The 22,515-nt window shown below is 44.0% G+C and overlaps 1 protein-coding gene across 2 annotated transcripts in view; it reads right to left on the bottom strand.

The window, feature by feature from the left end:
• Window positions 1–609: 609 nt before the first annotated feature.
• The window catches only part of LRRC2 (leucine rich repeat containing 2), a 46,066-nt gene continuing 24,160 nt past the window's right edge, over window positions 610–22,515 (bottom strand). Inside the window, exons 3-9 of one of the 2 annotated variants that reach the window (XM_032298003.1) lie at window positions 20,791–20,998; window positions 15,264–15,420; window positions 10,947–11,083; window positions 8,241–8,386; window positions 5,818–5,973; window positions 3,378–3,514; window positions 610–1,279 (exon numbers count right to left, since the gene is read on the bottom strand). In XM_032298003.1, the coding sequence (XP_032153894.1) occupies window positions 1,230–1,279; window positions 3,378–3,514; window positions 5,818–5,973; window positions 8,241–8,386; window positions 10,947–11,083; window positions 15,264–15,420; window positions 20,791–20,998 (991 nt within the window). In that variant the 3' untranslated portion in view covers window positions 610–1,229. Of the gene's footprint in view, window positions 1,280–1,765; window positions 2,309–3,377; window positions 3,515–5,817; window positions 5,974–8,240; window positions 8,387–10,946; window positions 11,084–15,263; window positions 15,421–20,790; window positions 20,999–22,515 lie in introns of those variants that run through there. The other variant, XM_032298005.1, reaches the window with a different exon arrangement.

The following is a 22,515-nucleotide window of genomic DNA, read 5'->3' as shown; positions in this document are numbered from 1 at the left end:
TCATGTGATGCCACATAAGAGCCTGAATGAATCTCACCTTTGCCAAATCAAACACGGTCCCATGGGCTCCCTCCGCACTGAAGCATCTTTGCTATGGGCGGAGTCGTCCTGTGGTACCCACAAGGAAGCCTTGCTAGGAACTCCTTGACAGTGCGGACTGGTCATCTCCGTTACCCTATGTGGCCATCTTGGAGGAAGGGACTCTGAGAGCATTGCCTCTGCCCTTTACTGAGGTGTGTCCCACAACCGCCAAGGTGACCACTCAGGTCAGGATGGCCATCCATGCAGGCCATTCAAGACTTCCCATGAACAGCCAGTCCCACACTTCCTTAACTAGAGCTCCCCACACGCCATCTGACCGTCTCACGCAGACATTCCAGCCTTTCTTTCTATCTTCAAGGCCCAGCTTGTACCTAACAAGTCTCTCCTGAGAGTCTGCACTTGACAAAATATAACTTAAAACATATGGAAACAGCAGTTTATATAAACTCAAGAAAGATTATTCTCAGTAAAAGAAATAAACTCTTTGAAAATAACAAAATAAACTCTCATCTGATTAGTCCAACATAAATGCTCTTTTCACAATCCCTTTATCTTTTATTTTTTTGAGATAGAGTTCTGGCTCCGTTGCCCAGGCTGGAGTGCAGTGGCACAATCTTGGCTCACTGCAACCTCTGCCTCCTGGGTTCAAGAGATTCTCCTGCCTCAGCCTCCTGAGTAGCTGAGAATACAGGAGCACGCTACCATGCCTGGCTAATTTTTGTATTTTTAGTAGAGACAGGATTTCGCCATGTTGGCCCAGCTGGTCTGGAACTCCTGGTCTCAGGTAATCCGCCCACCTCGGCCTCCTAAAGTGCTAGAATTACAGGTGTGAGGCTCCACTCCCGGCCCCTTTATCTTTTGATTCCTGAAAACAATGCACTCAACTTCAATATTTGGTCTTTCAGTTATAATTCTTAAAAATAAGACATTTTAAAACATACTAAATGTGCATTACTTGGAAATAAGTGTATGCAAATGAACCTGGAAATATCGATATACAAACCAATTTTTCAATTCTCCAGTCCATAGAGGGAGGTATTCATGTACTTGACATTTGAAAACCATTTTTCTTAGCACTATGATAGTGGTTTCTAGACTGTGTCCTCAAGCACAAACCACGGTGACATGACCGTAACAAAGATTTACAGCTCCAGAGAAGAGTGAGATTTGCAGTCTTCTGATGGATATCAAAGTTGAAGGCTAAAAGACACTTTGGTGGTATAGCTGGGAACAGATTCTGTAACAAAAAGAAAAAAATATGCTCAATCCTTCACCACTTTATTATAAAATCTACCCACATGCTACAGCCTATGCCAATACACACATTATTGCCACTTCATGTTTTAAGTCTGGAGATACTGTATAGGTGATACATAATGCATTTTTCACCATTAGGTCACCCATCACAAATGCGTAGTCAAGCTTTTTTGCTGTTGTTGCCCAGGCTGGAGTGCAGTGGCGCAATCTCGGCTCACCGCAACCTCCACCTCCCGGGTTCAAGCGATTCTCCTGCCTCGGCCTCCCAAGTAGCTGGGATTACAGGTGCCTGCCACTATGCCCAGCTAATTTTTGTATTTTTAGTCGAGATAGTGTTTCTCCATGTTGGTCAGGTTGGTCTCACACTCCCGGCCTCAGGTGATCCGCCCGCCTCGGCTTCCCAAAGTGCTGGGATTACAGGTGTGAGTCACCATGCCTGGCCTATTTTGATTTTAAAAGCTAATTATTATTGCTGGCCACATAGATCTAAAACTTAACACCAATTTTCTTTCTTTCTTGTAGTTTTACATAGTAGCACGACAATACAATTGTGAATAAATTGAGTAAAATAGAACACTAAAGGTTCTCAAAGAGGAAAATCATACAACCCAAAGATACATTTTGACCCATAAATGGTTCTGTTATTTCAGTTTCACATTTATAATAAATTTCTAATTTATTTCATGTTAGTTCAGCATTCAAAATTAGGGATATCCAAACAGATTGAAAGTAACCATATAGAAATTTTAGTTTCGCTGAAGAACATTTTAATTTGCCCAATAAATGAACTTTTCATCATTTCTGACTATCTGAATCTGACTAATCATCTTCAGACCTCTACTGGTGAGGGAGGGGCATGCTTACGCATGCATTTTCTGGGGGTGACCGAGGGGGCCTGTCCACAGATGCTCATCTTCAGAGGCCCAGGACCGGTCCTGATTCCTCGCTAAGTTCACACGTGGGACAACATCTCTCTTGCAGCCAGGTCTGCACCTAGTTCATCAAAGAACTGAAAAATTAAGGGATAACTCTCAAGCATCCACACCCAGAAAGGAGGCAATGATTAGAAGACCAAAGACTGACGTATGCCTTTTTCCTGGGGATGCCACCTTGTGATGGAAGGAAGAGCCTAAGGCTTCCAGAACATCATTAGGATCTCTTCACTCTTTTGGAAACAGCTGCCAGAATCTGGCACTGGGAAAAAGACTTCCCACCCTTTCCAGAGGTACTTGACCCCCTCGCCCCTCTGTATTCTCACCACCCTATGGAAACCAAAACTAAATGCATCTTTGCACGAATCAGCCATCCTGTGTCTGCTCTTTTGCGATTTTTACGTAAGTGTTCTTGATTTATGTGAGATAACTTTTTCAAAATATGAATTTAAATGGATTTGCAATGTAATCTTATTTTTCTAGTAACTTAGGATACTATTTTGTCAATATTGGTTAGTTAATAATTCACATATGGTTAGTTATGCAACCCTCATGTTTTAAGTGCACATTTCCCAGACTCTCTGTCAAACAGTGGATGATTCATTGAGCATTCAAATGGACTAGGACAATTTGATATTTTAAGGAAATGTATCATTTGGAGTGTTTTGGAGGATAAACAGAAAAATAATTTACACAGTAACATGGCTGGGCGTGGTGGCTCACGCCTACGATCCCAGCACTTTGGGAGGCCGAGGCAGGTGGATCACAAGGTCAGGAGTTCGAGACCAACGTGGCCAACAGGGTGAAACTCTGTCTCTACTGAGAATACAAAAATTAGCCACACCATGGTGGCATGCACCTGTAATCCCAGCTACATAGGAGGCTGAGACAGGAGAATCACTTGAACCCGGGAAGTGGAGGTTGCAGTGAGCCAAGGTTGCCCCGCTGCACTCCAGCCTGGGCAACAGAGTGAGACTCTACCTCAAAAAAAAATAAGTAAATAAATAAAACAAAAATTAAAAAATACAAAGTAACGTGCCACTCAACCAATAAACTTTTTGTCAATTTGACTTTTATTAACAAATGTGTTACATAAGTGGAAGTCTATATACTCATTTTAAATAATTTCAAATATGAGTAACCCACCTCTTTCTTTAAGGTCTTCAATATAGGCTTTCATGAATTCTTTATCAAAATGTTGGCGATCTCGTTCACTCTCCATTATTTCATCGCCATCTTGACATTGCGCATTATCAATAGGATTGTCCATAAGGCTTATAAATCTATTCAAGAAAGCACAAAAAATATCACATTAACGTCTGTGCATTTTCAATTGCAAAATTCCTCATATAAGATAACCTCTGTTATCCCAAGTTCTGGTTTTTAGATAGAGTCTTGCTCTGTCATCCAGGCTGCAGTCCAGTGGTGCACAATCATAGCTCACTGCAGCCTCAACTGCTCAAGCTCAAGCGACCCTTGCTCCTCAGCCTATCAGGTGGCACATGTCACCATGCCAGGCTTTTTTTTTTTTTTTTTTTGAGACAGGGTCTCGATTTGTTGCCCAGCTTGGAGTGCAGTGGTACGATCACTGCTCACTGCAACCTCAAACTCCTAGGCTCAAGCAATCCTCCTGCCTCAGCCTCCCAAGTATCTAGGACTACAGGGACATACCACCATTCCTGGCTAATTTCTTAAATTTGTGTAGAGACAGGATCTCACTATGTTGCTCATACTGGTCTCAAACTCCTGGGCTAAAGCAATCCTCCTGCCTTGGCCCCACAAAGGTTTAGGTTACAGGCATGAGCCACTGTGCCCAGCCACGCTATCATTCTTGACAAGGCAAGTTCTGTCACATTACTCTTATTTTCTAAAATTATTACTACTGTCCTTAGCTTTTGTCCTTTCACATATACTGTCAAATCCATTTTTCAAACTCCAAAAAAGAAATTCCACTGGAGTTATGATTGGAATTATATTACACTTTAGTATAATTTTTGGAAGAAATCACATCTTCACAACCTTTTCACCTAGAAAAGATACATTATGCCTTTTTCAAATATTTAAGACTTCTTTACTATTCTTTGGGAAGACAGTTTAATACTCTTCATGTAAGAGAACTATTTTCACTAGAGGTTTCCTAGATATTTTATATTTTCAGTCATTATTATTAATGTCATCATTCTTCCATTATTTTTCTACAGGTTATTTCTAAGAACTCAGTAAGCTATGAAATTTTTATGCAAACTTGTATCAAATCTTTTTATTGAACTTTCAGTAATTCAAAGAGCTTCCATCTGATTCTCTTAGATTTCTGAGTCCTACAATTATATCATTTGAAATTAGTTTGGTGACAGGTTTACCCTGACTGACCGCTACTGGACTTGAAGCTGCCAAGCCTGCTTCCCGGGGCTGGATGTGGAAGGGGCTCTAGGGAGAAGTCCTTCCTGCTAGCACTCTCACCAGTGCTCCTCTTCTTATTCAAACAGTATTCCACACACAGCCAATCACAGTGGAAGACCTATTCTAGTGGAAGGAGTGGAGCAGGGCAGGCACGTGATGTCTTACACCCTGCTAATCTTGTGCTTATACAGATACGAAGTGGGTCTCTTTCTTTCCAGCAGTCAAACCTCTCTTTTTGTTTGCCATGCATTTATTGCAAGGACAGGATGATCAGATTGAACTCTGTGGATAGTAAGCACTTACCACTGAAGAACTAGGGGTCCTGGGGAAATAGTCTTGCTAATGGTTGTGTTAACAATCACCTGGTGTTCAAGTCCAATGAGTCTCTGGATAGAGAGAAGGTGGCTCTTACTGGAGCAGCCTAGTGTAAAGAATGTGGGAAGGGCCCAAACTGCTGGGGATGGACAAAAAAACAAACAAACAAACAAAAGTCTCCAGATTCTGGGAGGATGTGCTGCCAGGGAGCCATCGGGTACGTTGGAGTCAGTTCAGGGGAGGGTGGGGCTAGAGCTTTTCAGTTCCACTTCCATCTCACCCCGGATTGGAGGCTGTTTGGAGTACATTTGTATGGATGTTTTTCCTTAGTTGTGGGTGGTTTACAGGTTCACTTAAGGAAACCTAAAGAAGGGTGAAGCAGCCAGGGAGGGTCCTTTCAACATCTGCTGACCCCCTCCAGGCCAGTAGCCATTTGAGCACTGAGTGAGAGACCATGGGCCCTGGACATATGTCCCTCAACACCATCAACCAGCAAGCAGCATTTATCCAGAAATCCTCTGAGCCCTATGCCTCCTCCTCTTATTCTGTTTTCCATTTTATTCTAACTCAGTGGCCTCCCCCTGGGAAATTTTCTTTCATTTATTTGCAAAACTTTGGCTAATCTCACAAACATTTCATTTCATAAAGTTCCCATGTTTCAAACTAAAAGATTCCCTCTTCGTCTCAAAACCCTAGAAACTCCAGGGTCTCACGATGTTGTTCGTGCCGTATGCCACGAACTCCAAAATCCTGTAAAAAGTCACCAGAACTTCTATGAGCTGGGATCAGGTTTTCAGAGTACTAGAGGCTCCAGGGCACCTCATTCTTACCTGTGTCCGAGTGCATCTACCGGGGTTTCCGGGCTACTCACTTTAAAGGTGTAGACGAGTCACAAAGAGCAGTTGGGAGCTCCACCAAATGGTCCCCACTGACGACTAACAGGGTGAGCTTCTTCAGGTTCAGCATGGAGTAGGGAAGGTAGGTCAACTTGTTTTTATACAAGAGAAAGCTCTGCAGCTCTTCTAGCCTAAGAAGAGGCAAAAAGCATCAGAACACATGCACTTAGCATCACAGCTAAGAAAACCAGCGTGAATCACAAATAAATTCTAACAGAAAGTCCCTACTTTATTTATACATGTGACCTTTATGAGAACCGACTTATTCTAAGTTTTGACAGGGTCTCACTATGTTGTCCAGGTTGGAGTTCAATAGCAAAATCTCAGCTCACTGCAGCCTCAACCTCCTGGGCTCGAACGATCCTCCCACCTGTACCTCATGAGTAGCTAGGACTACAGGCACACGCCACCATGCTTGGCTAATTCGTCAAAAAATTAGACAGGGTCTTGCCATAGTGCCGAGGCCGGTCTTGAACCCTTGCGCTCAGGCAATCTGCCTGCCTTGGCTTCCCGAAGTGTTGAGATTACAGGTGTGAGCCACTGTGCTTGGCCTGAGTTTTAAATAACTAATGTCATGCCAGGCGACATGATTTTTTTGTGAGTTTTTGCTGACTTAATCACCAGTTGAAGACACAGCTATAGCAGTGGGATAAGTATACTGCACAATACACGCTAGGCCGTGACGGGGCCTCAAACATCAGTATGTCCCTTCTAAGAGTCTACGGCATTTACAAGGGTTAGCAGGGCATGGGAAGGCAGTCATACTAGAACTGAAGTGAGAATAAACAGATTTTAGCAATGTACTTCCTTTATTTTTTTAATGATAGAGACGGGATCTCACTATGTTGCCTAGGCTTGTCTTGAACTCCTGGCTTCAAGCAATCCTCCTGCCTTGGCCTTCCAAAGTGGGATTACAGGCAAGAGCTACACTGTGCCCAGCCTCCTCCTGTACGTCTTTAAAGCACAGTTACCCTTCTCTCATCACATTTTCAAACTTTAAAACAGGAAGACAACTGCAGAGTAAATGAGCAAAATATGTTCCAGATATGTCTTATTCTGTTTTCCATTTTATTCTAACTCAGTGGCCTCACCCTGGGAATTTTTCTTTCATTTATTTGTAAAACTTTGGCTAATCTCACAGACATTTCATTTCATAAAGTTCTCATGTTTCAAACTGAAAGATTCCCTCTTAGTCTCAAAACCCTAGAAAGCATCAATACACATCGCATGTACCAGGAATAGAGAAAAGTCATAAAGATGGCATTCAGGCCTAAGCCATTGCTGTCATCTCTGTCATAATAGCTTGCTTGTGTTTCTTTATAAAAAAAGATTGTAGGCCAGGCACAGTGGCTCATGCCTGTAATCCCAACACTTTGGGAAGCCAAGACAGGCGGATCACTTGAGCCCAGGACTTCAAGGCCAGCCTGGGTAATATAGCAAGAACTTGTCTCTACAAGTAATTTTTTTAAAAATTAGCCAGGTGTGAATGGCACACATCTGTGGTCCCAGCTACTTGGGAGGCTGAGGTGGGAGCAGTGCTTGAGCCCAGGCGGTCGAGGCAGCAGTGAGCCGTGACAGTGCCACTGCACTCCAGCCTGGGCCAGCGAGACTCTGTCTTAAAAAAAGGATTGCAGATTCCAGGATGCCAGAGATTGCGTTTCATTTACCGCTTTAAACCTGTCCCATTCTCTGGGCTTGCCATACAGGAGCCTAATAACTTATAAATGAATGACTGAATCCTCCATGATTCAGCGTAATTCTTATTTTTAAAAACATGAAATAGCTACAAGAATATGATTTGAGGCAGGCACGGTGGCTCATGCCTGTAATCCCAGAACTTTGGGAGGCCAAGGCAGGAGGATCGCTTGTGGCCAGGAGTTTGAGATCAGCTTGGGAAACAAAGCAAGACACTGTCTCAACAAAAAATAGAAAATTTAAAATATGCATATTTTTAATTGTAAAGAATATAATTTGAAAACCTGGCTAAGCATATCAATTTGTTTGAAAGTTTATGTATAATGAATCAATAAATGCAACTAATAAAAATTGTCCTCATTGATATTCTAAACGTAACATAAAGTGATACGTTTCCATTCTATACTTAATAAATTAACTTTTCTACTTCTGTAGAGTGAAGGAAAGTTAATGATGCCATTCTATAGAATACTAAAGCAAATTAAAGGTCATCAAAGCAATGAAGATGTGCTCAAATGCACGTAAACACATACACGTATGATGTGGAAACTGTCTTATTCTATACTTTCCTTGGAAACTGATTTCCTGGAAACAATGAATTCTGGAAAATTAGTTAATTCCAAAGAACATTCATGTACTATAAACAGTGTTTGAAGCGTTCGTAACTAATACATACACCTCACCTTAGAATGCAAGTAGCTACCTGTCTATATCTTGCGGCAGGTCAGTCAGGCTATTGTTGCTGATATCCAACCACTGCAAATTAGACATCCGCAGGACACAGATCGGGACGCTGGAAAACTTGTTTGCTGAGATATCTACAAATGTAACTTGCTTCAAATTACTTAACTAGAAAAGAATAACAAAATGTTCTAATTACTTTTATAAGAGTGGGAATTAAGTTCAACTAACAATTGTTAGATAACATGTTTCTTCCCCAAAGGCATTTCTATGAATACATGCAAAACAGATCAATACAGTACATATTTTGGATCACCCTATATGTGTCATTCACTGTGTACCTGTAGGGAAGCTAAGAGAAGTGGTCCACTGCAGCTGCCCTCCAGGAGTTTATATTGCTACGAATTATCAGTGCAGGCTAGGCGTGGTGGCTCATGCCTATAATTCTAGCACTTTGGGAAGAGGAGGTAGACAGACTGCTTGAGCCCAGAAGTTCAAGACCAGCCTGGACACCATGGCAAAACCCCATCTCTACAAAAAATACAAAAGTTCGCTGGGTATGGTGGTGTACACCTGTAATTCCAGCTATTTAGGAAGCTGAATTGGGAGTATTGCTTGAATTTGAGAGTTTGAGAGTGCAGTGAGCCATGATTGAGCCACTCTACTCCAGCCTGGGTGACAAAGCGAGACCCTGTCTCAAAATAAATAAATAAAATAATCAGTGCAATTTTATGTAGCAAGAACTAACGTGAAGAAGTTTTCAACTTGCCATGTTTGGTAACAAAGAAATATATGGCTAATCTGCCCAACGTCACAGTTGGGTAAGGGCCAGGAGTCAGAAAAGATTTCACAGAGAATGGAGCATTCACATTGGGTCCTGAGGTGCCCTGACAGGTGGAAGGAAGGAAACGGAGGTGAGGGAGCCGCATGTACAACATCACAGAAGACAGGAAGTGCCCGTCGTGAGTAGTAAAATGACTTACTGGAGACGGCATTGACAAATTTTGACAAATGGCCAGAAAGCTCTACTGCTTGTGTTTTACATCCATAAAAATTTATTTTTAACATATAACTGAAATACATATAGAAACCTATTTTTATTTCAAATGAAAATCTATAAATATTGAATAAAGCAGGAAAAGTATCCTGTGGTTAGATTTGGTTTTGTAAGTTTAGTGATACTATGAAACATAGAAGAGTTGTCTTTTTTTTTTTTTTTTTTTTTTTGTGACAAAGTCTTGCTCTATGGCCCAGTCTGGAGTGCAGTGGTGCAATCACACCTCGCTGAAGCCTCCACCTCCCTGGTTCAAGCGATTCTTCTGCCTCAGCTTCCCAGGTAGCTGGGATTGCAGGTGCCTGCTGCCAGCTAGTTTTTGTATTTTTAGTAGAGACAGGGTTTCACCAAGTTGGTCAGGCTGGTCTCAAACTCCTGACCCCAAGTGACCCACCCACCTCGGCCTCCCAAATTGTTGGGATTACAGGTACAAGCCACCATGCCCAGCTTGGAGCTACCTTTGATTGACTTATTTTGAGAACCCATGAATAAAATCTGAGCTGACTCTCAGAAAACACTTTCAAAATTGTTATGAACTATGGAGCCAGGTGGACCAGTAGGACGTATTATTGAAATGTAAAGGGAAAAAAAGTACAGACACAATTTAGCTTCATATAAAACCCAATTCCATATTACCAGATTTGCTTCAGTGAGACACAGGCCAGATTCATTCTATTGTATACGACATTCTAATTTTGCTTGTTTTGAATTTAGAAAATGAATGTGAAGGCAGTAATGTGACGGTCAGCAATCAGTCAAGAGAGAGTTTGGGAGCCCATACTTCAGTCTAAAGTTTCTGACCGTGTTGCCAGGGTGATCAGATCAGCAGAAAAATACAGACTGAATTACCATTACTCTCTCTTTCTTTTCTTTTCACAGTAAATGTAGAAAATGTATTTTTAGAATGTAAAATAACTTACTGAAGATATTTAAGGAAACAATTTAAGACTGTCATGAAAATTAGAATAAGAAAAACCACAATGGCATTGGATCTACAAGTTCTGCTATGAATATACAAAAAATTTTACTCCTTTTATTTTCAATTTTACCATTGTGGATAAATAAATCAGGCTCTGTGTTACAGACAACAGGTATCATATATTGCAAGCATCAACAAGCATTAAATAGAAATTTATTGTGTGACGTTTTCCCTGGTTTTCCTTTGATGGCATTTCTGAACTTAAATTCAGGTTCTGGCCTCGTATAAAATGTTTTTAAAGAAGGGCAGGTGCGGTGGCTCACGACTATAACCCCAGCACTCTGGGAGGCCAAGGCAGCTGGATCACCTGAGGTCAGGAGTTCGAGACCAGCCTGGCCAACATAGTGAAACCCCGTCTCTATAAAAATACAAAAATTAGCCAGGCATGGTGGTGATGTGCACCTGTAGTCCCAGCTACTCAGGAGGCTGAGGCAGAAGAATTACTTGAACCCAAGAGGCAAAGGCTGCAGTGAGCCAAGATCGCACCACTGCACTCTAGCCTGGGTGACAGAGCAAGACTCCATCTCAAAGAAAAAAAACGTTTTAAAGACCAGTATAGTGTGATTGAAATGTCAGGAAAAGGTGGTATAATAAAGATGGATTTCATATGTTAAAACTTCTTGCTATGTTATAGACCATCCCATGTAATAAACCAAATAAAAGTAAATCATAGTGCAGAAATGTTTATTTCTTACTTCAAAGGGCAGCTCCATTAACTCTAGATTTCCAGAACAATCCAGTCTGTCTAGATTTTCACAGTCTCCCAATTCTGGAGGAATGCTCTTCAGATGGTTAAAACTGACATTGAGTTCCTTCAGGTTCCTCAAACAACCTGTCATCAGAAAATGTTACCATCAAATATCATAAGTCGAGAATGCACTTAATACACCTAACCTATCAAACATCATAGCTTTACCTAGACTACCTTAAACGTGCTTGGAACACTTACATTAACCTACAGTTGGGCAAAATTATCTACCATAAAGCCTGTTGTATAACAAAGTGTTAAATATCTCCTGTAATGTATTGAATACTACACTGAAAATGGAAAGCAGAACGTTTGTATGGGTACTCAAAGTACAGCTCGCCCCTTCCTTCCTTCCTTCCTTCCTTCCTTCCTTCCTTCCTTCCTTCCTTCCTTCCTTCCTCCCTCCCTCCCTCCTTCCCTCCCTTTCGTTTTTTCTCTTTCTTTCCCTTCATTTATTCCTTTCCTCCTTTCTTTTCTGAAATTTTTTAAATTTTACTTTAAGTTCTGGAATACATGTGCAGAACCTGCAGGTTTGTTACATGGGTATTCACGTGCCACGGTGGTTTGCTGCACCTATCAACCCATCATCCAGGTTTTAAGCTCCGCATGCATCAGGTATTTGTCCTAACGCTCTTCCTCCCCTTGCTCCCTACCCCCCGACAGGCCCCGGTATGTGATGTTCCCTTCCCCGTGTCCATGTGTTCTCATTGTTCAACTCCCACTTATGAGTGAGAACATGCGGTATTTGGTTTTCTGTTCCAGGCTTGGTTTTACATTTTACACCTTTCTAGACTGTTTGAATATTTTTCCCTGCACATTAATGAGGTCTGTGGGGATGACATCATGTCTCCAACAGGACTCAAGTGCCTTGGAATAATCACTTCACTAATCACTTGGAATAACAACTATGTAACCAATATGTTGGTGTTTATTGCCTTCTCTAATCCTCACAACTAAATGACAACGACCATTACCCCTACTTTACAGATGAAGAAACTGAAGAACAGAGAGATTAAGTATAGTGCCTCAATCCCACATTGGTCTCCCGTGGATACCCCTCACCAACCAAGCTCTCCTCCTCCCCCGAGTATGCAAGGATAGCATCCTCACTCCCCACCGGTAGTCTCAACCATGGCTGCACGTGGGAATCACGCATGGACTTTTTAATGCTGGTCTGCCGTGGGCCTTGGGCATTTAGATTTTTAAGGCTCTTTGGGGGATTCTAAGGTGTAGCCAGGGTGAAAACCACTGCTCAAATCCAACTGGCTCACAAGGAAAGACTGGATATCACATTGGTGTAGTGTGGGAAGTTAAAAAGAACAGACGTTAATCTGGCTGGCAATAATTTCAAGGAAGTCATTTCAAGAGATGAACAAAGATATATATTAAGTGGAGCACCTCTGATGAAATTTCAGGCAACTGTGAGCATGACTCTTCCCATGGTGATGCTCTGACACCCCCACTTTTGACGGCTCCATGCTTAATACCACATCTGTCTTGCTGCCAACCACTGGATTCCCAAGCCCATGTGACAGGATAGCAAGGATCCCTGAGTCTAGTGGCTTCTCAGATGCATAAGGACAGAATCTTTCTACTTGAAAAGGTTTTTTGTTTGTTTGTTTTGAGAAAGGGTCTCGTTCTATCACCCAGGCTGGATCACTGCTCACTGCAGACTCAACCTCCTGGGCTCAAGAGATCCTCCCACAGGCACGTGCCATCATGCCTGGCTAATTTTTTACTTCTTGTAAAGATGGGTTTTCGCCATGTTGCCCAGGCTGGTCTCAAACTCCTAGACTCAAGAAATCTGCCGGCCTCAGCCTCCTAAAGTGCTGGGATTCCAGGCATGTGCCACTGTGCCCAGCCTAAAAAGGCTTTTTAGAAGTAACTCAGTCCTCAGAAACGCTATCCAGTTATTTAAATATACTATGAGCTTGCCCAAAAATGACCTGCAAATAGTGAAATCTGGCTTCTGGCCCAGGCTCTGCAGAAGTTCCTTAGTGTAATATCTAAATGATAATGATTCAGTCAGCTAACATCAGTGGGACCTGGTCTCTCAAATTTGCAAAATAAAGGGGCAGGAGGTAAATGACCCCTAACTTGTCAAAAATGGTGAGGGAAGGTGTTCTCTTTCCAGGTCCACAAGGAGGCGTAGGTTTTAAGGACAAGAACTTCCTAGCGCCATGCCACCCTCCCATCGATCTCCATCCGGGAGATTTAAAGGTTTATGTTTCAATTTCGTGGGCGCAGGAAGAAACTAAGAGTCAATCACTCCAGTGGAAGTTCTAAGGAACTCCTTTCAATGGCCCGGGTCTTAGAGAAGGTGGGGGTTCCTCCCAGGTTAAAAGTCCCCTTCTTCCACACCCCTTCAGACTCCATGTTTGGGTCCCCTTCCAGGAACACTCTCATGGAAGCCTGTCTTCCCTTCCTAAACTCCATCTCTCTCTCTTCCCTTCCACTCAGTGTGGAAGCTGCCTTCCTCTCCTAAACTCCATTTCTGTCTCTCAATTCCCTTCCACTCAGTGTGGAAGCTGCCTTCCTCTCCTGGATCCCATCTTTCTGGATTCTCTCACTCAGTGTGAGAGGAGCTTTCCTTCTCTGGTTTCCCCCGCTGGGAACCCTTCTCACTCAGTGTGAGGGCGGCTTTTCTTTCTCTCACTCAGTGTGAGAGTTAGCTGTTTCTCTCTCCTCTCCTTTTTCTCTCTCTAAATAAATCACTTTCTACAAACACTTTTGAGTCCAGCATTTACTGTGCACTGCTCCATGGTCCCCTCTCATTCTTGAGAGGACAGGAGACCAAGAATCTGGAGAAACATCCTCTCAGGGGAGCTGGAGGCACCCTGAACCCCAATATTACAATGGTACTTTTCAGTCATAAAAATTCTAAGGTCCTTTTTACCTTTCCAGAAACTGGGCAAGGAAACAGAAGTTCTTGTCCTTATTGGGTCTAGAATTTGATTTTACCCTGATTAGAAGCTAGTAAGTTTTGCCAGTTCCTGTTTCATGGATACTGGCAGAAGACACGAGGCTCCTGGTCCAAGACAGGGTATTGATGTCAGTTCTCCTTACAGCCAAGCTTACTAAGCGTGATACTGATGTCCCGGACAGATGCTATGCACATATACATCACAGTGGAGAACACCGAGCTTGGGGAACCCACTGCTTTTGTTAGCAAGTGGTTAGCAAGGTTGCTGTTTGCTTGGGGGCAGGTGTCGCCTCATTCCTCAAGGTTAGTATGTGCATAAAAAACTGCAAGATTGGCTTGGGTAAGAAGGTGGTCAGAGCCTTGTAGTCTTGACACAGCCAGCAAGACGTATATGAACACCAGAGTCCCCACAAGCCACCTCTGTCCCACAGGGTCTTGGCTTCTGGTAAATTTTCACATAACTATGCGAAACCACGGGTCCCAGGACACGTGTGTAAGAATGGAGCTCTGTGCAGCCCCAGACCTTCACTCCTCACACCCCAGGAAAAAGAGAAGCAATAATGATCCCTGTCATTTTCATTTTAAATAATACAACTGACTAATGAGAGAGAATTATAAAAATTTTGATCTATTAAAACAGCAGGGTGGGCATGGTGGCTCACACCTGTAATACGAGCACTTTGGGAGGCCAAGGCTGGTAGATCACCTGAAGTCAGGAGTTCGACACCAGCCTGACCAACATGGTGAAACCCCATCTCTACTAAAAAAAAAAAATGCAAAATCAGCTAGGCGTGGTGGCACAGGACTATAATCCCAGCTACTTGGGAGACTGAGGCAAGAGAATCACTTGAACCCAGGAGGCGGAGGTTGCAGTTATCCGAGACTGTGCCATTGCACTCCAGCCTAGGCAACAAGAGCAAAACTCCGCCTCAAAAAAAAAAAAAAAAAAAAAGACATCGTAAGCTAAATTAGATTTATCAATGGACTAATATAGGAACAATCCATTCCATTTATAATAAGCATATTGCGTGTTTATAGATTTAAAACTAAACGAAGATAAACACAGAGTTCCTAAACAAAGTATTGCTCACTCATGAGACTTCTGGTTTCTGAGCAATTGGCAAGTGTCCCATGTGCTGAGTTATACAGGTGAGATGCTGACCTCACGGCCCAAAGGGATGCTGCAAACAAGCAGCTCTGGGGAGCCTCGAAACAGCCCTGCCCAGCCACTTCCTGGGGCAGCTGGAGAGGAAACGCGGTATCTATACACTGTCTGTCACCTGCCCGACGCCGCCTGCTTAACACACAAGAGGCCCGAAGGCCTCTGCTAAGCTGACATACCGATTTCTGCTGGAAGATGTGAGATTTGGTTTCTTGGCAGATCCAGAATTCTCATGGCTTGAAACAGCTCAATATATGTAGGAATGATTTGAATCAGGGTATTGCTTATGTGCCATTCTCTCAGGTGTGTCTGCTCCTTCAATGAATCTGGGAGCTCCTAAAATAGAAAGAATGACATAAATCAGAACCAGCCCCTCTGTGTGCACAAAGCCATGTAAAGCCAAGCATTTATTTTAAAATGCTAAGTAAGAAAGCAGACATGAGAGCGTGAAGCATAACTGCCAGCACTCCAGCCATTTCCAAAAGAAACCAAAGACACCAGAGTTGTCGTAAACTTCACAGCAGTACATTAAGCCTATTTCAAAACTGCTGTGAATTCACAATGTTATTAAAATCAAATCCTAGTGAAGACAAACAACCAGACTCACACTCAGAGCCACAATATGTGCTATTTATTTGCAACATACAAATTTAACATCCCCTAAAGTATGTCTATACACTAGATTTCAAAATCTGTGCTTCGTTTGCCTTTCTCTGTAGTTGCTTTTAGAAATACTTAATAAATCTCTAATATTTGCTGCACCAAATTTCCACATATTCTTAAGAGTCTACGATAGGGAAAGAGCATGAGAAAGAGTCAGCTGGGAGACCTGGCCCCGCCATTTTCCAGTCACACCACCTCCCTGGGCCTCCACTGCTGAAATGACATTGATGAACTCAGTGTCCGAGGCCTCCCCGAGTTCAAGTGCTCTGGGATAAAACTATAAAGGGGTCGACCAAGAAGCATTTAAAGACTTTAGTGAGACGATTTGTCCAGCTGAAGAAATCTAATTCACCAAGAGTTACCAAGCCCCCACTGCAGGTGAGGGGAGCTCAGCACTGAGATGGGGTGGGACAAAGAGGAGACACACAGGTCCCCTGACCTCAGAAGCTGACCACGGCACACCATCAGCAAAGTGGCTGGAGCACAGGCTGGAGGTGGGACGAGGTGTGGAAAACTCCATGGGAGCTAAAGGGGACGGGGAGGGAGCAATGGAGTCCACAGTGATCCTTCTTTTTTGTACTTGGTACTTGTAATGTGCTTTACAACCATTGCTGTCCTGTGTGTGGGTTAAGCTGTTAACTTGCAAAAGTGCTTTCACTCTAGTACTATTTCATGCAATGGTACCATAAGACAGGCAAAGTGGGTCCCTTTGGAAGAAGAAAACTGAAACCCCAAAGACATTTAAGTGAATCACTTACAATAAGGACCCCATACCGAGTTTGCAGAGCCTAGTGCATAATGAAAATACGGGCACTGGTCGGGCGTGGTGGCTCACACCTGTAATCCCAGCACTTTGGAAGGCTGAGGCGGGTGGATCTCAAGGTCAAGAGTTCAAGACCAGCCTGGCCAAGATGGTGAAACCCAGTCTCTACTAAAAATACAAAACTAAGCCAGGTGTGGTGGCAGGTGCCTGTAATCCCAGCCACTCAGGAGGCTGAGGCAGAGAATTGCTTGAGCCTGGGAGGTGGAAGCTGCAGTGAGCCGAGATTGCATCACTGCCCTCCAGCCTGGGTGACAGAGCGAGACTCCATCTCAAACAACAAAAAATGTGGGCACCTTGTTAAAAATTAAGAAGTTCAAGAAGGTGAGCACAGAGCATTAAACCAAGCATAGGGCCCTGTGCCACTGCTTCTGCAGCCAACTGCTAGTTACCACCTGTCTCCCTCCCTGCCCCCATCTGGCCCTGGCAAACTGTCCCAACACCTCTTGATCTCAATGGAACCCACACCACACCAGAGGGTTGCCTCCTGGAACTGAGACAAAATGAGCTGGGTCAACAGGGAGCTGACCACAGGCTCACAATCACAATCTCTTCATTGAAACTTCAATGTACTGACTCCCTCATAAGTAACTTATCTCAGTCCACTCTTTCAGTAATGGCACACTGAAAAGATTATTACATTATTCTGTCTAAAATTATGTTCACGACTATTTTAACAAGAAAAATATTAGGATATTGCCGGGTGCGCCTGTGATCCCAGCACTTTTGGAGGCTGAGGTGGGCAGATCACCTGAGGTCGGGAGTTTGAGACTAGCCTGACCAACATGGAGAAACCCTATCTCTACTAAAAATATAAAATTAACCAGGCGTGGTGGTGCTTGCCTATTATCCCAGCTACTCAGGAGGCTGAGGCAGGAGAATTGCTTGAACTTGCAAGGCAGAGGTTGCAGTAAGCCAAGATTGTACCATTGTGCTCCAGCCTGGGCAAGAAGAGCAAAACTCCATCTCAAAAATGAAACAAAATTAAATTAAATTTAAAAAAAGGAAAACATTAGGATATCATGTTAAATAGAAATGAAAAGAATTGGGTAAAAATGACAGACTGAATGTATGCATATACTTTTGCTCTTCTTCAAAACTCCATTAAAGACAACAGCACAAGAACTTTTTAGGTGGCATAAACCCTGTAGAAGGGCAAAAAGAAAGGAAAAGGAGACATCAGCCGCAAAGTGTGGGTAACCAGACAGATGGAAGACGGTGACCTGGCTTCCCAGAGCTGATCTATCTTAGACGAGCAGCAGAAACGATTGAGATACAGCCTGGGCTTCTCACCAGAAGCCACCAGAGACTCCGCAGTAGAAGAGCCTGGTACCCCTGGAAGTGAGAGCTGAAGTCAGGTCCCAAAGAAAGAGATCAGGTTCCAAGTCTAAAGACCAGAACCTTGACCCCCATCCATGTCACACAGCAATTACCTCTGCTCCCCACCTGTAAGAAACAGGCTTATTCACTGGAGGGGGTTCAACCATGTCCCTGAACTGGAGTACCTCGGGCACAGCTGAGGCAGGGAGGTGGCAATCAGAAGATGAGTGACGAATGCTAAGATTCTCTCTGTTCCGGGAACTGAGAATTTCCTTCTCTGTAGGCTCTCATAGCTCCGGACAAATCAATAATGTGCAGTCATGAACATTCATGAATAATCATGAACCGGAGAGGGGAGGCACCAGTGAGATGCAGATTTTACAGCAACGTCCCCAAAAGCTAAGCGTGCTCAATACACACTCAGAGCTTCTGGTCAGCTTGTGTCTCCAGACCACCAAGAAAAGTCCCAACATGCAAGATAAACACACACACCCTAAAACAAAAAGGACACTCTGAAAGAAGAAAACACACCCCCCAATATAAAAAATAAAAAAATAAAAAATAAAAACTATCCAGCACTTGGGGACACTAAGGCAAGAAGATCGCTTGAGTCCAAGAGTTCAAGACCAGCCTGGATAACGAAGTAAGACTCCATGTTTTTAAAAATGTGTTAAACTAGCCAAGTGTGGTGGCATGCACCTGTTGGCCCCAGCTACAGAGAAGGCTGAGGGGGAAGGATCACTGAGTCCATGGGATGGAGGCTATGGTGAGCCACGTTCATGCCACTGCACTCCAGCTGGAGTGACTGAGCAAGACTCTGTCTCAAAAAGACAAAAAAAAAAAAAAAAAAAAAAAAAAGATTGATCCCAAGGTATCTAAGAAAAGCCATTATCCTGCAAAGTAGAAACAGAACAAAATTGTAAAAGCCAAAATTAAGAGATATCTGTAAAAGTGGAAAAATAAAGTCACATTACAGAATTCATCCATTTGAAAAAACAAAGAGCAAACAGCTCTGGGAAACTAAAAATGTGGTAGTAAAAATGAAAAATTCTATTGAAGGCTTGGAAAACAAAATTGAGGATCTCCCCTAAAAGAGCAGGGTCCAGGGTCTGAGAGCTTCTGGCTCAAAACAGGAATGATCACCCCCCAGCCCCCAGCCCAACCTGGCCACACAACCACAGAGTATGGCGCCTCAGCCAGCCCTAAGGGCCCTAGCAGATCTCTCTCTACCTGGTCCCCAAGGCCCCGGAAGCTCCACAGCCCACTCCTTCCCTCCTGACCTCTTGCAGGGGCCAGGCACGCTGCCTGGTGTGACTGTAAAGGCCACAACTCCCTCAGTGCCACAATCTCTGGGGGAGGAAAACGGTAGCCGAAATTCACACTAATGAATATGTGGGGCCCAGAGCCTTCCTGGACTCTCCCGGACTCAATCACAATAGAGTACAGCATAGGGGATGGAGAATGGGGACAAAGAGATTGCAGGTTGTGAGGACGCCATCCATCTGGTTCACAACAGGGGTCTCCCCAGAGCCTGCTGAATCCTAACCATCTTCCCATTCCCCTTACCGTACCGAGCATGTTAAATACTCTTTACAGCTAATAAAAAACAGCCTCAAGTCATGCCAAATATTTAGTCTCTTCACTGAGTTCTTTCAGTCACAAAATGGCAGGGTAATAGGCTCAACTCAGGCATTTGAGACCAACCTGGGCAACCTGGCAAAACCCCACCTCTAGAAAGAAATTCAAAGTCCCAGCGAGGTGGCTCCTGCCCATAATCCCAGCACTTTGGGAGGCCAAGGCAGGTGGATCACCTGAGGTCAGGAGTTCGAGACCAGCCTGGCCAACATGGTGAAACCCTGTCTCTACTAAAAATACAAAAATTTAGCCAGGCGTGGTGGCATGCACCTGTAGTCCCAGCTACTCAGGAGGCTGAGGCAGGAGAATCGCTTGAACCTGGGACAGGGAGGCTGCAGTGAGCCCAGATTTTGCCACTGCACTCCAGCCTGGGAGACAGAGTGAGATTCCATCTCAAAAATAAAAAATACAAAATAAATAAATACAAAAATTAGCCGGGCATGGTAGCGTGTGCCTGTAGTCCCAGCTACTTAGGAAACTGAGATCTTGCCACTGCACTTCAACCTGAACAACAGAGCAAGACTCCATCTCAGAAAAAAAAAAAAAAAGACACAAAATGGCAGGGTAGAAAGAGATGGTGGGAAGGTCCCAGAGAACCCTGTCCCAATGAAATGGGCAACAGCCCAAGATCCTGAGCCAGGGAAGCTTCCCCAGACACAGACATATCCTACAAGCCCAGGTGCTGCTTCAACCAGAAAATGTCAGCTCACAGACAACCCCTAGAGTCGCCCTGCTGAGCAAAGCAGCAGGTGGGGGAGCAGGAGCTGGGACATGAGGAAAGAAAGGAGACTGTCTTTGCCCTGGCCTCAGAATCTCAGGACGGGAAAACCAGATAAAGGAGCTGCAGAAATTCCTTTGCCGCCCTACAGCACTTCAGCAAGTAAGTCGCTGCCCAATTCTAGAGTGTTAGATGAATGAAAGGTGCTGTCACTTAAATTAATGTTTTTAAAGGCAAATCATTATGTTAAGTGTCTAGGGCAGGGGACAGGAGAAGAATGCATCCTGAAAGACGGTGCTGTTCAGGAGAAGTCATGGGAGTCCCAGCGGCTCAGCCACAGAGGCACCCAAGCAGGTCCCATTGCTGCTTCCAGGACTGCACTGCGTTTCACTGAGGAAGGGACATGAGAACTGGGTCAGAGCAAGTAGTTGGCTGTTTCATACCCACTGGGAGGTTCTCTAAAGGCAAGAGCATTCATTCATTCTTGGGCTCAAGCGAGCAGCAGTCACCAGCCACAGCACTGCATTGGGCAAGAATTGCCTCAACTCACCGTCCAGTGCTCCCCAGAAAGTTCAAACACAAACGCACTGCTCCGTTTGCCTCTGTCCTTGGGAAGTGAACTCTGCCTTGTGAGAGTGTTCCTTTCGATCTTGTCCAGCAGCCGCACGTTGGTGTCTATGAAGCCATTCTTGCAGTACACAGCCTGGGGGATGCCCTTCCTTCTGCACTCGGCCACGAAGTTCCACTCCTCCTTTATCCTAAAATCAGCAGCAGAGGTCACAGTTACTCTCCTGGGGAGTGGCCGTCGCCTGCCTAGAGAAATGGGTCAGCCGCCTGGGCGTGGGTACTCTCCTTGTCATTCCCAGGCCTTCGTAAGCACTCCCTTCCTCTCTCCTCCCTGCTATGGGGGCGTAGGGAAAACCCTAAACCCTTTTGTGAAGTATTAGTAACTTTACCTTAAAAAGTGGAGAAGATGGGTTAGATGGAATTTCTGGCTATGCATGTAATTATAATTTCCTTTGAAGTTAGATATTGTGCCAACCTAAGTTTTTTAAAAATACAGGGTCACAGGGATTCACTGATCTTTTAGGGGCATTTCAATAAAAATACAGAGGAGCCCCAGTGTATAAAACACCTGACTTTGGAATGGCAACTGTCAGCCACCTTGGGGAATTTCGCTCCTGTAGTTGGACCTAAGGTCCACTCAGACACTGGAGCTGGCTGAGGACTCCGCATCCCCACCAAACCTCACCGCCCATATGTCGCTGATTTTCTGACCTCTCCTTTTAGAGCTTTCCCACCCATAGCTTATTCCCCAGCTTGATGCTAAGCTCCATGATGACAGCCGGCGTGTCTCACAGACCTTCAGATGCCCACAGAGCTGTCAGAACAGGGCTCTGCACCTGGCGGGCCTTTCTTCATTCAGGAATTTATTTTCTGTTTGAGGCCTTTAACATATTCCATGTGATGCAAAAACAAGATGTTTTGTGGTTTTCCTTCAAAACTATCCAACACAGATGTTGTCTGACTCAAAATAAGGTAGCCTACCTTTGATGGGGCTTAGATGCATTCCGCATTCAGAAAAGCATTCCAGACCCTACCCAGCCCAACTGGGAACCAGGTGGCAGTCAGGATCCAGGTCTTCTGGGGGCTACTTTAGAACCAAGTTGCAGGTGCAGACCTGGTCCAACATAGCCCCAGGTGGTATATACACTAAATAAGTGTAAGGTAAGCCCCGTGGTCAAAGAACCATCCTAGTGTGGACACACTCCACTGTTATCTGAAGGAAGGGTTGTTCGGAGTCTCAGTCCGGCTGTAGGGTGGCACTGTGGGGCACAGACAAGCCTGCCAGTGGAGTGGTTAGGAGGGGTCTGAAGGTTTACTGCACTGGGACAAGACCATCTTCCAGGACAGGGCATGCAGGAAGTCCTGGTCTGGACCACCAGGCACTGTCAAGTGCAAGGAGAAATGTAAGGCTTTGAGAGAAGCAAAACACAGCTGGATAGCCTTTCCCTGAAATGCTGGAACATCTAGGGGATTCTCCAATTCTGTAGGAATTCTCCAATTCTATAGGAATTCACCTTTGACTTTGACTAAGCTATTTTATGGCTTTGTAGAAATTATAGTTAACTTGTAGAAAACTGATAGCCATACAAATATTTTTTATTCATAAACACCCATAAATTCTGCCCAGTGGAGGGACAACCCTCTCCCATCCCAGAAACACCAATTTGCTCCATTTTCTTTTTAATTTCTTTTTTTTTTTTTTTTTTTT

The sequence above is a fragment of the Sapajus apella genome, unplaced genomic scaffold (genome assembly GCF_009761245.1).
Source record: "Sapajus apella isolate SASKATOON/1434 unplaced genomic scaffold, GSC_monkey_1.0 scaffold38, whole genome shotgun sequence".
NCBI classification, from domain to species: domain Eukaryota; kingdom Metazoa; phylum Chordata; class Mammalia; order Primates; family Cebidae; genus Sapajus; species Sapajus apella.
The sequence above is the reverse complement of the archived record's forward strand: the minus strand, read 5'-3'. Positions and strand labels throughout refer to the sequence as shown.